The sequence below is a fragment of the Pan paniscus genome, chromosome 1 (genome assembly GCF_029289425.2).
Source record: "Pan paniscus chromosome 1, NHGRI_mPanPan1-v2.0_pri, whole genome shotgun sequence".
NCBI classification, from domain to species: domain Eukaryota; kingdom Metazoa; phylum Chordata; class Mammalia; order Primates; family Hominidae; genus Pan; species Pan paniscus.
In genome coordinates this window covers 103076787-103093659 of record NC_073249.2, presented here as the reverse complement: position 1 = coordinate 103093659, position 16873 = coordinate 103076787, and the positions used below count along the sequence as shown (strand labels likewise).

General features: G+C 46.3%; 1 protein-coding gene across 4 annotated transcripts in view; it reads left to right on the top strand.

Moving 5' to 3' along the window:
• PDZK1 (PDZ domain containing 1) overlaps positions 1-16873 on the top strand; it is a 65417-nt gene that overhangs the window by 31986 nt on the left and 16558 nt on the right. For 3 of the 4 annotated variants that reach the window (XM_034963206.3, XM_003806205.7, XM_034963316.3), the window contains one exon: positions 16381-16592. In XM_034963206.3, the coding sequence (XP_034819097.3) occupies positions 16381-16592 (212 nt within the window). Of the gene's footprint in view, positions 1-10569; positions 14354-16380; positions 16593-16873 lie in introns of those variants that run through there. The other variant, XM_063605941.1, reaches the window with a different exon arrangement.

Genomic DNA, 16873 nt, shown 5'->3' with positions numbered 1-16873 from the left:
GGTTTTCTTTTGGTCTGAGGTGGTCACTGGTTTCTGAGGTGCCAAGCCTGGTTGGAGGCACAGATAGTCGGCATTCATAAAGCTGCGTAGAACCATGGGGTCCCAATGGGGACATGAAACTAAATGATCCAGAAAAGCCCGTGGACTTTCCACCAGTTGTATTGAATACATACTTGATGGTGTGAGAATACAGAAAGGGGCTGTGGTGCCTGCTCTTAAGAAAGCTTATCTTGGCTGGGCATGATGGCTCACGCCTGTAATCCCAGCACTTTGGGAGGCTGAGGAGGGTGGATCACTTGAGGTCAGGAGTTTGAGACCAGCCTGGCCAACATAGTGAAACCCCATCTCTACTAAAAATACAAAAAGTAGCCGGGCGTGGTGGCGGGTGCCTGCAATCCCAGCTTCTTGGGAGGCTGAGGCAGAAGAATTGCTTGAATCCAGGTGGCAGAGGTTGCAGTGAGCCGAGATCGCACCACTGCACTCTAGCCTGGACCACAAGAGCAAGATTCCATCCCTCCCGGCCAAAAAAAAAAAGCTTATCTTGCTGGGGACACACGACATGGATCCTGAAGCTCCTCTATAGTCTACTGGACTGAGTCCAGTGCTCACAGTCTAACCTACTTCTTTTTTTCAACATATAACTGTGCTCTGATCTTTCTGAACCATTCACCATTCTGGGAATGCATCTCCTGCTGTTCCTTCTGCCTGGGATGACTTCCTCTTCCTAGTCTGACTACTTGTATTTTCAGAATACATTCTACACCTCAGGCCTGGGAGGCAGGGTAGATGGTGGAAGGAATCCAGACTCAACTGGGTTTGAATCCAGACTCTGCTTATCCAAATAGTCAGGGGAAACCAAGTTAACTTTTCAGAGTCTCTTTTCTTTTTCCTTGTAAAATGGCCCATCAGGATTGAATCAGAACCCATAAAAAGTACCTAGGCTGGTTCCTAATCCTAGTAGGGAGCTCAATAAATATATATAACAATTAGAAAGCTTTTGTATTTAAATATTCCAGCACCCACAACGTTGTTCAGCAGTTAAACTTCATAACTCTCCCCACTGGACTCCAGGTTCTTTCAGGGCAGGACGGTAGCTATTCTGGGTTGAGCCCTGATACCTGCCTCGCAGTAGGTATTACATAGAACTTGTTAAGTACATGAGCGATAACTGAAATTCAGAAGATGAAATGATACCTTCAGACTGTGGTGGTCATGGAAGGATTCGTATATAATCTAAAATTTGAACTGAGCCTTGAAAATGGTAGGTCTTAAATTCGTTCACTTGGAACAAATGTTTACTTAGCACGTACTATGAGTAAGTAGTCAGAAGTGGGGAAGGGATTCCAGGCAGAGCATGGGGCATGAGCAAAGGGCAGGCTCGTGTGGGTGACCATGCATAGACCAATTGGGGCTTGCTGAGGAGCTGGGGGCCTGAGGTAGGGCTGGATTATGCTGAGCCTCAGTGCCTGAGCAAGAAGCTTGAACTTCTTTTTTTTTTGAGACGGAGTCTTGCTCTGTTGCCCAGGCTGGAGTGCAGTGGCACGATCTCGGCTCACTGCAAGCTCCGCCTCTTGGGTTCACACCATTCCCCTACCTCAGCCTCCCGAGTAGCTTGGACTACAGGCGTCCGCCACCACGCCCAGCTAATTTTTTGTATTTCTAGTAGAGATGGGGTTTCACTGTGTTAGCCAGGATGGTCTCGATCTCCTGACCTCGTGATCCGCCTGCCTTGGCCTCCCAAAGTGCTGGGATTACAGGCGTGAGCCACTGCACCCGGCCGAGCTTCTTTTTCTTGAATTATTATTATTATTATTTTTTTGAGACGGTAGTATAATAAAACCAGGGTCAGAAAGTTTGTCTCGAGGCAGGACTCTTGTAGTAGTTTAAACATACCAAAAAAAAAGTGAGGGGGGTAGAAATGCAAGTTCAAAAAGTCACAAAATGTCGATTTGAGGAAAGCACTTGTCTCAGCTGGCACTCAAGGCGGTTGAGCTGTCTATCAGCAGCATGAGGGTGTCCTCTCTCTGTGGGTGCCTCTGTTTCCACACAATATTGGCTCTATCCCTCTCCCAACTCATAGAACTCTTAGATAAGCAATCAAACTGTGAAAGGCCTTGAACTCCAGCCCAGAGTCTTGCCATATAGGACAAAGTATTGTTTATGGTGGCTGGAGGTAGGGAAGGTACTTAGTATCAGCAGGCCAAATGAACTTTGGGATAAGTAGATTCCATTCTTGATCATAAATGAGAAATAAAAACTACTCAGTGGGTCTGTGATCACTCTTCTCCAGATAATTCTCAATGGAATGGATTTCATTGATTTCTCATATTTGAAATTTATCCCTGGCTAAGACCAAACAGTAACTATCACAATGGGAAAGTACACTAGGCAAATACATATTTTAGAACCTTGCTTCTCCTTCTATTTTTGATATTAATTATTTAAAGTAAATATACTTGAGTATTTGAATTTCCATATGCTTTGCTTTTCAGAGGAGAAATCCAGGCAGCCTTAAATATGATCTGCATAAAAATATAGGATCTGTTCTAGGTAAAATATATTTGAAGAAGGGTGAAATTGAGTTGTCTTTATCTCTTCCTTGCTAGAAACATCTGTCAGTAGCAGCTCAGATACAGCAGGATTTTTTTGCTTAAGCTGTTGGAAGGAACAGCATGTGCCAAGGCTCTGTGGCAGGCTCTGAAGGAGGCCAGCCATGGCTGGTGTGAGGCATGAAGCCTTGAAGTCAGGGCTGATGCCTGTAGGGAATTCTCAGCCTGTCTATAGTTGCTGACTTAACGTTGCACAGTCTCCACCGACTGTATTTTCCTAACAAAAGTCTAGTGGGTTTGTTTTCTTCTTTCTTGTTACACAGATGCACACAAGTGCTGCAAGAACAGCATTCCTCAAAGTGCACACTGTGGTCAAGCGTCCTGAGAATGTGGCTTTTTTCTTGCTAAAGTTCAGAGTGTTTTATAGGCAAGCATGGAGTTCAGTGGAAAGCAAGTAATGTCTAAGTTTAATGTTGCCAGAGAGACCCTGCCCTTTCTTTTCCTTATGCCTCAACAAAACAGAAGTAACTTACTCTATGGTTTCATACTAGATTATACAATCAGATACCCTTCCACAGTCAGAGTAACTAGGGTTAAACATACCTCACCAGCAGTCCTGCTAAGTGTTTTTTTGTTTTTTTTTTTTGAGATGGAGTCTCGCTCTGTTGCCCAGGTTGGAGTGCAGTGGTACTATCTTGGCTCACTGCAACCTCCACCTCCTGGGTTCAAGCAATTCTCCTGTCTCAGCCTCCCGAGTAGCTGGGACTACAGGCGCGTGCCACCACACCCAGCTGATTTTTGTATTTTTAGTAGAGACAGGGTTTCACCATATTGGTCAGGCTGGTCTCAAACTGCTGACCTCAGGTGATCCTCCTGTCTCAGCCTCCCAAACTGCTGGGATTACAGGCATGAGCCCCCGCGCCCAGCCCCTGCTAAGTTTTTAGTGTTTAGTGTTTTCATGGATTGAGTGTTGGTTATGTAAGTGCCTTGTGGGGAGAGGCTCTGTTTTCTTCGTGGTGTGATACTGACTGCATAATTGATTCCTAGTTACTATTAGATAAGGTGATGGTGGGTTCAGGTGTAGATGACTATATTTATGGAATAATCCTGCCACTTCTAAGTCCCAGACCTTGGAAGATGAGCAGAGATGACAGTACCTGGGCTGTTTCTTTCCTGATGGTATTTCATTGCATCTGGCCATCGCTGGTGACAGCCCCCTTCTGTCTTTCTCCCTCCAAGCAGAATGCTGTTTATCCCATGCCCTCTCTCTGATCTTTTGGCATTTCAGTGATGCTGTCTGGTGAGTGAGCCTATTCACTAGCTACTCCTTGGCTATGAAGGTCCCTCTCTGGGCCAGGTATCTATAGCTAAGGTAATGCTTCACTCACTCCATCTTCTCCACTGCTGTCTGTTCCTTGGGTCCCTATGTTCACTTCTGTTAGAGCTCATCCACTCCAGGCGGTGGAACTCTCTGGCCAGCTTAGTCTTGAAATTCTGTTAAAGCTCCCTGGACTCTTTTACCTCCTTGATACACAGCATTTGGTTCTATTTTGTAATTCCGTGGCTTTTAGACTTACAGGATACTTTTGAGTCCAGAGTTTATTATTTGAGCTTTCTTTCATGGGGAACAAAATCTCCAGCCCTGACTTTTCAGCAGCTAAAATTAGCTTCGCAGAAGTGATCTGGACTGAGTAGATAGAGAATCCCTTGCCTGATCATTGAGGTGCCTGCCCATTCTTAGTCTGTAATTTCTTCCTGTCTTCTGCAAAAAGAAAATCAGGAAAAATTTCAAATGTTCTCACAGAAAATGGGATTCCCATTGCATCAGGCCTTTCATCAGAGGACAGGAAAGAGTAACTTGGATGGAGTGGACTTCTATGCTCCAGAAACTGTGCTGAGAGGCCTTGCATGCTCTACTGTGAGTCATCTTCACGGCATCCACATGTGCTTCCTATTCTAGGGGTATTCTATCTTCAGCTCAAAATTAAGGAACTCGCCCATGTTCTCACAGTTAACAAGCGGTGAAGCCAGGATTAAAAACTAGGTTTGGCTCTAAAACCCTTGCTCTTTCTACTCTACCTTACTCAGAATTGATCCTGGGGGAAGATGGAAACAAAAATACAGATTCCCTTTTGTATACACATCTGGCTCCTTTAGAATTGCATCATGGGGAACTATTCTGCTCTAAAGATCTTTTCAGATAACTTTTCCTGTGTCAACCCACTAACTTTTGAAACTGCTTCCACAGTCCCTTCTTCTTTCTTCCCAACTCATGCTGCTAAGCTAGTCCCTGAAACATTTCATCTTCCCAATCCCAAACTCCTAGCTCCTCTTATCTGCCAATTCATGTTGGCCCCACAGTCTGACATTCCAGCTCTGTGCTCCTTGTAAATCTAGAAATCCTCACATCCTACCCTTATGGGCTTGTTAGTTTGAGATGGAGTCTTGCTGTGTCGCCGAGGCTGGAGTGAGTGGTACAATCTTGGCTCACTGCAACCTCCGCCTCCCGGGTTCAAGCGATTCCTGTGCCTCAGCCTCCTGAGTAGCTGGGATTACAGGCACGCACAACCACGCCCAGCTAATTTTAAAATTTATTTTATTTTTTTTTAAATTTGAGATGGAGTTTCACTCGTTGCCCAGGCTGGAGTGTAATGGCGTGATCTCAGCTCACTGCAACCTTTGCCTCCTGGGTTCAAGTGATTCTCCTGCCTCAGACTCCTGAGTAGCTGGGATTACAGATGCCCACCACCAAGCCTGGCTAATTTTTGTATTTTTAGTAGAGACAGGGTTTCGCCAAGTTGGCCAGGCTGGTCTCAAACTCCTGACCTCAGGTGATCCGCCTGCCTCGGCCTCCAAAAGTGCTGGGATTACAGGCCTGAACCACTGTACCTGGCCTTTATTTTTTATTTTTTGAGGCAGAGTCTCGTTCTGTCGCCCAGGCTGGAGTGCAGTGGTGCAATCTTGGCTCACTGCAGCCTCCGCCTCCCGGGTTCAAGCAATTCTCCTGTCTCAGCCTCCGGAGTATATGGGGTTATAGGTGCCTGCCACCACACCTGGCTAATGTTTTTTGTGTTTTTAGGAGAGATGAGGTTTCACCATGTTGGCCAAGCTGGTCTCGAACTCCTGACCTCAAGTAATTCACCCGTCTCGGCCTCCCAAAGTGCTGGGATTATAGGTGTGAGCCACTGCGCCTGGCCTACCCTTATGTTTTAAAAACATGTTAGTCCCAACTTAGGGTAAAAGTTACCACTTTCCTTTTCTATTCTTGATGTATATTACTGTAAGAAAAATCCATGGGAACCCATGCTGCTGCAAGTTTATTATATATATATATTTTAACCTAAGTTGTTTCTTAGACATTTTAATTCAATTCATTGACTCTTTGTAGTGAACTAATGCTGTGGCCATTAGTTCACTGTCTTAGTTCACCACCAGCTCAGGGGCTCCATTCTCTTTTGGTTTACATAGAATTTCTTTTAAGTTTGAAATAGCTGTCAGTTTTTTTAAATGGGGACATTTTATGTAAATCTAGATTTCCAGAGTCTCTTGAAAATTGAAAGGTGGCATGCTGGCCTCCTCTTCCTCAGGCAGTTGTCTTCTCATGAAAAGCAGCAGCTTTTCCTCCGTCCCCTCTCGGCCACCTTTGCTGATTTACCTGTTTGACCCTAGAGATTATTTTTCTGTGGTACTTTTGCTCCATATTCTCCAAGTTCCTGATTTTTGTCAGCTACTTCGTAGGAGAGATTGAGGCTGAGGTAAGTGACCTTGTTTTCTTCTTTATCATATTTTTTTCTACTTCTCTTCTGCCCCCGGAGAAGAGGTATTTCCTCTCACCAAGGCTAACCCCAGTTTCCATGTTCTCCATATCATCTCTTGATACAGAAACATGCTGATCGTTTCCTTAATGTTAAAAATAAAAACATCCAGGCTGGGTGCAGTGGCTCATGCCTGTAATCCCAGCACTTTGGGAGGCTGAGGTGGGCGGACCACAAGGTCAGGAGTTTGAGACCAGCCTGACCAACATGGTGAAATCCTGTCTCTACTGAAAAAAAAAAAAAAAAAAAAAAAAAAAAAAAATTAGCTGGGCATGGTGGCGGGTGCCTGTAATCCCAACTACTCAGGAGGCTGAGCAGGAGACTTGCTTGAATCTGGGAGGCAGAGGTTGCAGTGAGCTGAGATCGCACCACTGCACTCCAGCCTGGGTGACAGAGCGAGACTCTGTCTCAAAAAATAAAATATCAATATTCGTTGCTTCTGTTACTTGGTATCCACTTGCTTCTTAGTGTTTTATCAGGCCCAGACTTCCATTTTCTGAATGTCAGTGGCATTTTCTGTTTTCATTCTCTCTACCTCTTAGCATTATTTGGCATTGTTAACTATCCCATTTTAAAATTCTTCTTTTAGTTTTGATGACACTAAAATTTTGGCATTTTGTTTTCTGATTATTCCTTTTTGCTTCCTCTTTGTTTTCTCTCTTTCTCTCTCTCTCTTTCCCTTCCTTCCTTCCTTCCCTCCTTTCTGTCTCACTCACTCTGTTGCCCAGACTAGAGTGCAGTGGTGTGATCTCGGCTCACCGCAACCACTGCCTCCCGGGTTCAAGCGATTCTCCTGCCTCAGCCTCCCAAGTACCTGGGCTTACAGGTACGTGCCTCCGTGCCCGGCTAATTCTTGTATTTTTAGAAGAGATGGGGCTTCACCAGTTGGCCAGGCTGGTCTTGAACTCCTGACCTCAAATGATCTACCCGCCTCGGCCTCCCAAAGTACTGGAATTACAGGTGTGAGCCACCGCGTCCAGCCTCCTTTTTGTTTCATTTTCCTATCACTTAGATACAGGTTTTGCAAAGGCTTTATCCTTGGCTCCCCTCCTTTTGTAATCTCATTGATGGGCTTCATGTAGTGCTGCTGTGCAGATGGTCCCAAACCTCGACTCTAGTCCAGCATCTCCTGAGCTCTAGGTGATGTTCCGTCAAGTCCTCTAATTGAAACCCACCTCAAACTGACATTGCCATCTCATTCCTCATGACTACACCATCTTTTAATGGCATCACATTTCTGCCAGTCATCAAAGCATGAATTAGTTTCCTTTGACACATTCCCTTTCAAACACACAGCCTGGGTGGGCAGCATTCCTCAGAAGGTGCTAAAGCTGCTGTAATAGAAGACCACGGAAGGTGTGGCTTAAATAACATTTATTTTCTCACGGTTCTAGAGGCTGGAAGTCCAAGGTGTCAACAGGTTTGGGTCCTCGGAGGCCCCTCTCCTGTCTTCTCCCTGTGTCCTCACATGGCTTTATTCTCTGTGCAAGTGCCTCTCTGATGTCTCTTCCTCTTTTCATAAGGGCATCAGTTCTGTTGAATTAGGGTCCCACCCTTATGACCTCATTTAACCTTTGTTACTTCTTTAAAGTTCCTGTCTCCAAGTATAGTCACATTGGGGATTAGGGCTTCAATGTATGAATTGGAAGTTGGGGGCAAAAATCAGTCTATAATAGAAGGGGAGTTCGGGGCTTGAAGTAGGAAAGCTATCCAGGCTGGTTAGTAGAAAATACTGAGCCAGGGTTATCAGTTCAGGGAAAGTATACAGCTGGCCCTTGCGGAGAAGCAGGCAGATAAGTGAGTGGCTACAGAGCTACAGTGTCCTTGCAACCCCTGGACTAAGAGGAGCCCAAAGCACAGTTGTGTTCGAATTGAGCTGTGGCCTCAGAAGACTTAACTGTGCATTTGCCACTCTGCGACAGGGGATCTTTCCTCATGACAGTGAAACCAGAACAAAATAACTACATGCCAGGGGAGTAAGCCATCATTAGGAAGAGTGGCAGGAGCCTGTGGGCCCTGACACTGGGTGCTGCACACCTGTTTTTCCTCCTGGACACTTGTCATGGTGAGTGTAAAGAAGTGTTTTGGACATCTGTGTTGTCACAGCTGTTCTGTCTGAGATCATCTCTGCATGGAGAAATCTGAGGGAACAAGGCTGAAGAGTTACTACAATGTCACTTAGTCCTCTCTGTAGTTCCTCCACCTCTGTCACCTTCATTCTATTCTGATGGCTGCTATGTGGGTCAGGCAGGCCCTTTATCACGTGTGAGTAGGATTTTGACAACAGCCTCTTACCTGGCCTCTCTGCAGTGTGTCTTTGCTTGAATCCAGCCTACCTGCCCTTCTTGGAACCCAACTCTGATCCTGTTATTCCTCTGCTTAAAAGCCTTGAGTGGTGCCCCTTTCCACCAAGCTAAGGCCAGATCCCTTGGGCTGATATTAAAGGCCTTTATAGTCTAATTTGTCACCCATGATTTCCCTTCTCTTGGCTGTCCTTCAACCACATTGGGTTTTAGCTCTTCCTTGACCACACCCAAGCTTTCCCTCTTTCTTTCTCTCTCTCTTGCTCTCCTCTTTCTCTCTCTCTCTCTCTCTCCTCTTTCTCTCTTTCGACAGTGTCTCACTCTGTCACCCGGGCTGGAGTTCAGTGCACTGTCTCGGCTCACTGCAACCTCCGCTTCCTGGGTTGAAGTGATTCTCCTGCCTCAGCCTCCTCAATAGCTGGGACTACAGGTGCCCACCACCACGCCTGGCTAATTTTTGTATTTTTTGGTAGAGGCAGGGTTTCGCCATGTTGGCCAGGCTGGTCTTGAGCTCCTGACCTCAAGTGATCTGCCCACCTCTGCCTCTGCCTCCCAAAGTGTTGGGATTACAGGTGTGAGCCACTGCACCTGGCAAACTTTCCCACTTTCATAACATGGTGTCCACACTGTTTGGTGTCTAAAATGGTCTCGTCCTTCTTCTGCACTTGTTGAAATGTCATCCATACGTTGTTAAGGCTCAAATCAAGTCCTGCCTAATTTTTGAAGGTTTCCTTAATTTGTTTCATATTGTAGGTCTTACCTCACTTATACTCTGCTCACAATGATATTTTTCTTTCTTTCTTTCCTTTTTTTTTTTTTTTTTTGAGACAGATTCTTGCTCTGTCCCCAGGCTGGAATGTACTGGCGCGATCTCAGCACACTGTAACCTCCACCTCCTGGGTTGAAGCGATTCTCCTGCCTCAACCTCCTGAGTAGCTGGGACTACAGGCATGCACCACCACACCCGGCTAATTTTTGTATTTTTAGTAGAGACAGGGTTTCACCATGTTGGCCAGGATGGTCTAGATCTCTTGACCTCATGATCCGCCCTCCTCAGCCTCCCAAAGTGCTGGGATTACAGGTGTGAGCCACTGCACCCGGCAAGTTATTTTTGTTCTAAAACTTTTTCTTAACTTTATTCAACTATAAAGGCTCTTGAGAATAGGGGTGGTGTATAACTTTATCCTTTCAACCACTTGACAGTGTTTTGCATATAAGTGAGGGGCAGATGCCTGTGGCATGAACAAATGAAATCAGGTTTGGGTAGTATGTCTTCTTGATGCTGAAATGGAAAATAGAAGGAACTATGTTCATGATCCCAAACAGATTTCACCTGCCCCAGCATGCTAACTGAAGAAACTAATTTTTGGGAAAGGGAAGAGATTGGTAGGGAGCAAAGAACTGTGGAGTAAATCTGGCAACCATCACTCATCCTCCAGGGTTCACGGGATGACTGGTAGGGCCTCAGTCCTGAATGGATTCTGCCCATAGGTTTGGAGGAGGATGAGGAATGGCCTCAGCTTTTAAGGTGTTTAGGTTTGGGAGGTGGGGAGCAATCCCCTAGACTTAATTAAGAGCATAAAGAGTCCATGAGAACAGTGAAAGGTTGTTTTATCTGCTTGGTTCTATGCTCACCCGACTCAGAACTAGAACTTGGGGAGGGAGGCACAAGGAACAGATTGCAGGTTGTGACACACTCCTATCCTGCTGGCTGGGGCACTGATTGTGGGTACACAGGATCCCGAGGCCTGCACGGTGTGACCAAGGGCTTCTCCTAATCAGGCTGCCACCTTGGCCTGTCGAGTTGGATAAAGGTGAGCCCAGGGTGGCTGTGATTAGTTCATTCAATCTCAACATTCCTCTGTGACCCATGAGGGAGGGAGTTATCCTGAGGCTGAGGGGAGACAGGAGGAGTCGAGGCAGCCTAGGGTGATTTTTTTTTTTTTTTTTTTTTTTTTGGTGGAGTCTCGCTCTGTCACCCAGGCTGGAGTTCAGTGGCCTGATCTCGGCTCACTGCAAGCTCCGCCTCCCAGGTTCACGCCATTCTCCTGCCTCAGCCTCCCGAGTAGCTGGGACCACAGGCGCCCGCCACCACGCCCGGCTAATTTTTTGTATTTTTAGTAGAGACGGGGTTTCACGGTGTTAGCCAGGATGGTATCGATCTCCTGACCTTGTGATCTGCCTGCCTCGGCCTCCCAAAGTGCTGGGATTACAGGCGTGAGCCACCGTGCCCGGCACCTAGGGTGATTTTTAAGCTCTAGTTCCTTTGATCTGGTTTAGGTCTTTAGGTCTGCTTTAGACCTGAGGTGGAGCCTAAGCATCGATTTTTCTAAATCTCTACAGGTGATTCTGAGGGGCAGCTAGGATTGAGAATCAAACTTGTAAGGTGATTGCGAGCATTAAATGAGATAATGTGCCATAGAGAGTTTTCAAATGACATGATTTATTATTGCTAGCATCACCTGACACGGTCTACAGAGTTACACAATTTCAACTAAATTCTTCTGCTCACTCAGATGAGACAGCTGGAGCCTTTGGGCATGGGTGGACAACTAGGACTGAGGAGATGAAGGAAGATCTTGTCATTCTGCTGACTTCACTCCTCAAGGAGTTGCCATTTATTTTCCTTCTTCAGAAGAAGAATTTACTTACCCCTGGCCCATGTTTTGTCTGGTCTCTAGCAGCTTCAGAATTCCTTTTCTTTTCTTTTCTTTTTCTTGAGACAGAGTCTTGCTCTGTCGCCAGGCTGGAGTGCAGTGACGCAATCTTGGCTTACTGCAAGCTCCACCTCCCGGGTTCAAGCGATTCTCCTGCCTCACGCCACCACCACATCCAGCTAATTTTTTTTTTTTTGAATTTTAGGAGACAAGGTTTCACCATGTTGGCCAGGATGGTTTCCATCTCCTGACCTCGTTATCCGCTTGCCTTGGCCTCCCAAAGTGCTGGAATTACAGGCGTGAGCCACTGCGCCCAGTCCAGAATTCTTTTTCTTTCTTTCTTTCTTCTTCTTCTTCTTTTTTTTTTTTTTGAGACGGAATCTCACTGTTGTCGAGCTGGAGTGCACTGGCACGATTTCGGCTCACTGCAACCTCTGCCCCCCAGGTCCAAGCGATTCCCCTGCCCCAGCCTCCCGAGTAGTTGGGATTACAGGTGTGCACCACCATACCTGGCTGATTTTTGTATTTTTAGTAGAGACGGGGTTTCACCATGTTTGCCAGGCTGGTCTCTAACTCCTGACCTCAGGTGATCCACCCACCTTGGCATCCCAAAGTGCTGGGATTACAGGCGTGAGCCACCATGCCAGGCCCAGCATTCCTTTTCAAAATAACACCTGGAAGCTCATAGGAGTTACACAAAGAGCACTCAGGAACAGCTCCCAGCTCAGACTTCCAGCTTTCTGTGCAGGGGAGTTGGTGAGGGTGGTGCTGAGGATCTCATATATCAATTCTGTTGATGGCCGTCTGGGGCCTGAGAGTCCTTGGCCTGCCTTGGGCTGGGAAGAAGTCCCCTAGGTCCCACCAGCTATTTCTTTCCTATGGAAAATAGACCAGTGGCTTTAGTTCTTTCTACTTTGCCAGATCCAGAGGTCATACCACCCTCCTTTTCATTACCAAGCCTTCCTAACTTCTAAAGGGTATTTAATGTTTCTTCTTGACCACGGCCACATTATTCTCTTTCCTGGCAGCAATAATCTAATCATTTTGGAAAAAAGCAAAATTTAATGGTATAATTAGCTTTTTCATCAATAAAACTGGTGAAAAAAAAAATCTCATTGGCTCTCACCCCCGAGCGGTTCCTGTCTGCCAGCCAACACTTTGCTCTCTTTCCCACAGATAAACAACTTTGTTGTCAACTATTGATTTTTCCCCCCCCGAGCTCAGGAATGGTTATAGCTTTCTTTCATCTCCAGTTTTTTTTTCTTTTTTTGAAACAGGGTCTCATTCTGTTGCCCAGGCTGGAGTGCAGTGGTGCGATCTCGGCTCACAGCAACCTCTCTGCCTCCAGGTTCAAGCCATCCTCCCAACTAAGCCTCCCGAGTAGCTGGGACTAAAGATGTGTACCACCATGTATTTTGGCTGTTTGAACTGGGGAACAAAGCCTGCTGGATTTAATGGACTCCAACTTCAAATGATTGCTGCTAATGATATTCTAGAAATCCAGAGGCCTTCATTTCTTCTGTGTCTATCCACCAGAGGGGTCTGATCTCTAGATTTTTTCAGGAGGCAGAAGATGAGGTGGGGTTAAAGAAGTAGGAAAGAGTGTCCTTAAATACAAAGATCCTTCCTAATTAGGCCCTGTGTTCCAGAGTCCCAGGCATCCTTGTCATGGAGCAATGACAGAGTCTTGTGAAAGAGACATACCCCAGCTCTGAATTAGGGGACAGAGTAACACCAGGATGTGGACTAGACAGAACAAGGCCTGGAGGTGGACCAGAGCCCAGCTCCCTTGGCTCCTAGATGAATCATCTTTCTGCAAGATGGCAAAGGAAACAAATAGTTTTAGGTTCCCATGTAAGACCAGGCTTTTGAGGTTTAGGTCTGCTTTCCCCATTGGTGCAGCTGGGGGCGTTAAATATTTAATCAGTTTGGCCTGGGTACATGCAGATCGATGGCCATAGCATTAATCCATTAATGGCTGTGTGGTGGGGAGTACACAGTGGCAGAAGGCAGTTGGGGGCTTGCAGCAGTAGCTGTTTCCCCACCAGTATGGTAGCATTTCACTATTGGTATAAAGTGGCTCTAATTTTCTGGCTTCAACCAGACAAAAAAGAAACTGACCTTGAATGCTTGAGCCTTCAAAGCCATAGATGCAGATCTGAGCGATTACCATCTGGCTGTTTGAAAACTTCAAACAAAAAAGTCAACTTGAGATTCTGCCAAGAAACAGTGATTTGTGTTTCTTTGTATGTCAGGCTCACAGGTCTCCAGTGAGACATAGGAAAACCTTTGCCTCTTCCCCTCTCTCCAAACACAGGGCTGGTTCTCCTAGTGAGGAGGTTTCACTTTCTATCCTTGGCCTACAAACAAAGAGATTAAGAGTTTGTGGTTGACACTGCAGGGCATGAGATTGTTGAGTCTTGGGTGTGAGTGCCTTAGAAATGAGCATTCATATGCTGATCACAAACAGCCTCATCTCTTGATGAAAACACAGTATCTGTTGGCCTTATCCTGATTATAAGGACATATTTTAAATTTTGTAGGATTTGAGTGAGGTTCTCCAATAATTACTCCCAACTTTAAGAGGGCTTTGCATGTTTTGTTTGACATTGTTTTATTCTCTTCACAGCAAATATCATTATCTGAAATGATCCTATTCATTTATGTAATTACTGTCTGATCCTCCCAGTAAAGTACATTGAGACCTCGTCTTTCTTTTCTGATTTTTTTTCTTTTGGGGTCTTTTGGCCCTATGAAATGGAAAGGTGTAGGGATCTACAGGTGAGCTTGGACATAGATGTGAACTCAAGCTGAAACTGAACTGATGCTCGCAGGTTGGGATCAGCAGAAAGAGGAGTGAAAGGTGAGGGAGCTGGAATGGGCCACAAACAGGTGCCTGGATGTGACTCAACTCTGGTGATGCCATATTTTCTCCTTTCATCCCAGAGTGGTGTTTTCCTGGCAGCTGGTCATGGCTTTTGATAAGGCAGAGCTGCCTAGCTCTCCCAAGGTGCTGGTGTTGACCACTGGTGAGTGGCTTTGCTGTTTTCTTGCCTCAATGCTCGATGGGGAGTCTATTTGTTTGCTTCTTTCTTCGCTACTTAGTCACTCGTGCCACTGGCGGCATGGGGCTTCAGACTTTGCGGAGACTGCAGGAGAGGCCTAGTATTGGGCAGCTGGGGGCTCTCTGTCCGATTTGTACTGTACGTCTCTGTGGGCATGAAGGTCAGGGATGGCTATCTTCAATCACCATGCCATGGCTTCTAGGGTGCCTGGAGCACTTTGTGGCCTATTCTTCACCCTCCCCCATATCCTGTGTGGTCATCCGTTCTTGTCCCTCCAGGAGGGAAGGGATAGGTGGTTTATTCTGATTTGTAGGTAGGGAACTGTGATGAGAGGAACTTGAGGGCTTGCCTTGCAGGTGGTGTGAAGAGCAGACTCCAGTGCTCTGTTGTGAGCCTTCTGCCTTCTGTATCAGCCTCTTGCTGTTCTGGCCCCTGTTCTTATTCTCCTATAAAAGAAAAAGCTTTCAGCCAGCAGGTGTCGGGGCACTGGCAGAAGTCTTACCCTTAATAATAACTGTGTGCCGGAGCCCTAGCTGTCGGTTTTACACTTGTCCTGTCTTCCTCCTATGGCTCAGGACCTTGCCCCTGCAATGGGGCAACAGGAGGGGCAGGATGAATGGAAATAGAAGCTGCTTCAGGCCAGGCATGGGGGCTCATTCTGTAATTCCAGCACTTTGGGAGCCTGAAGCATGAAGATCACTTGAGCCCAGGAGTTTGAGACCAGCCTGGGCAACAAAGCGAGACACTGTCTCTAAAAAAATTAGTTAGCAGGGCATAGTGGTATGTGCCTGTAGCTCCAGCTATTCAGGAGGCTGAGGTGGGAGGATCGCCTAAGCCCAGGAATTCGAGGCTGCAGTGAGCTGCGATTGCGCCACTGCACTGCAGCCTGGGTGACAAAGCGTCTGGGAGGGAGAGCCCCAACCTAGCCACTGGAATCCCTTTTCTATCGAGCATCTCTTTTCTGCTGTGGCTAGAGACTTCAGGGGCCAGAACAGCCTTTTCTAGTGCATCTCCAACATATTGGACCAGCTCTAAGGCCTGGTGTCCTTTTTTTTTGAGGCAGAGTCTCACTCTATTGCCCAGGCTGGAGTGCAGCAGTGTGATCTCGGCTCACTGCAATCTCCACCTCCCAGGTTAAAGCAATTATCCTGCCTCAGCCTCCCGAATAGCTGGGACAACAGGTGGCTGCCACCACGCCTGGCTAATTTTTGTAATTTTAGTAGAGCTGGGGTTTCACCATATTGGCCAGGCTGGTCTCAAACTCCTGACCTTGTGATCTGCCCGCCTCGGCCTCCCAAAGTGCTGGGAATACAGGGGTGAGCCACTGTGCCTGCCTTTTTTAATGGTTTAAGCTCTTCCTTGTCCTGTCCTACCTCACCAAGCTTCTACTAATCCTTCAGTTCTTGGAAGTGTCATTCCTTCAGGAAATGTTCTTTGTTCTTCCCATCCCGCTCCCTATTCCCAAGACCCTTTGTTATTTTCCCCCTTATCACTGCATTCTTCCCCAGCATGACACTCACCACGTGTGGTTATAGGAATGTAATAATGTTCCCCAATAGAAGAGGCAAGGTATGGGTCCATCTTGTCTACAGATTTAGCCTCGATTCCTTGAACTTGAAAAGCTCTTCAAATGTTTGAATGAGAGTGGGCTTGTCATAAATTTTTTGGGTCATGTATTTGGACTTAATTTCTTTAGGTCAGAGGACAAAGAGGAGTTTGGTTGGAGATACTGAAATGGAAGCATCTGTGTCCAGTACTCAGTAAAAAATATGTGGGTCTGAAACTCTAGTAAAAAGGTTGTCCTTGGGGAAACAGATTTGGAAATCATTAGCAAGTTCTGGAAGGTGTCCTCCTGTGCCCCCAGCATTACTACCCAAGCAGTCTAGATTTGGTGATTGGAAGAACAGAATTATAGGAGATGGAGGATGGGGTTCTCACTCCAATTAGATTCTCTTTTCCATGGTTTTATTAATTTATTTTTTTCATCACAGAAATGACCTCCACCTTCAACCCCCGAGAATGTAAACTGTCCAAGCAAGAAGGGCAAAACTATGGCTTCTTCCTGCGAATTGAGAAGGACACCGAGGGCCACCTGGTCCGGGTGGTTGAGAAGTGTAGCCCAGCAGAGAAGGCTGGCCTTCAAGATGGAGACAGAGTTCTTAGGATCAATGGTGTCTTTGTGGACAAAGAAGAACATATGCAGGTGAATGAGACATTTGGGGCTTTTCTTCCAGGATCTCTTCAGCCCCCACATCTTCTCTGCTGATTATAATTTTGGGGGTTGGTAGAGTTTGGTTCTTTCCTGGCTGCCACTGGCAAGGCAGGACACCTTTATTGCTGTACCTTGTGTTGGCCAATCAAGTCCCCTATGAGGAACCAAGAACTGTACACATTACTCTTGGATTTGAATAGCTCAGGTCTAACATGAATTGCATGTTCACTATATACCAAAAATGGTGCTAGGTATTTTTTTTTTTTTTTTTT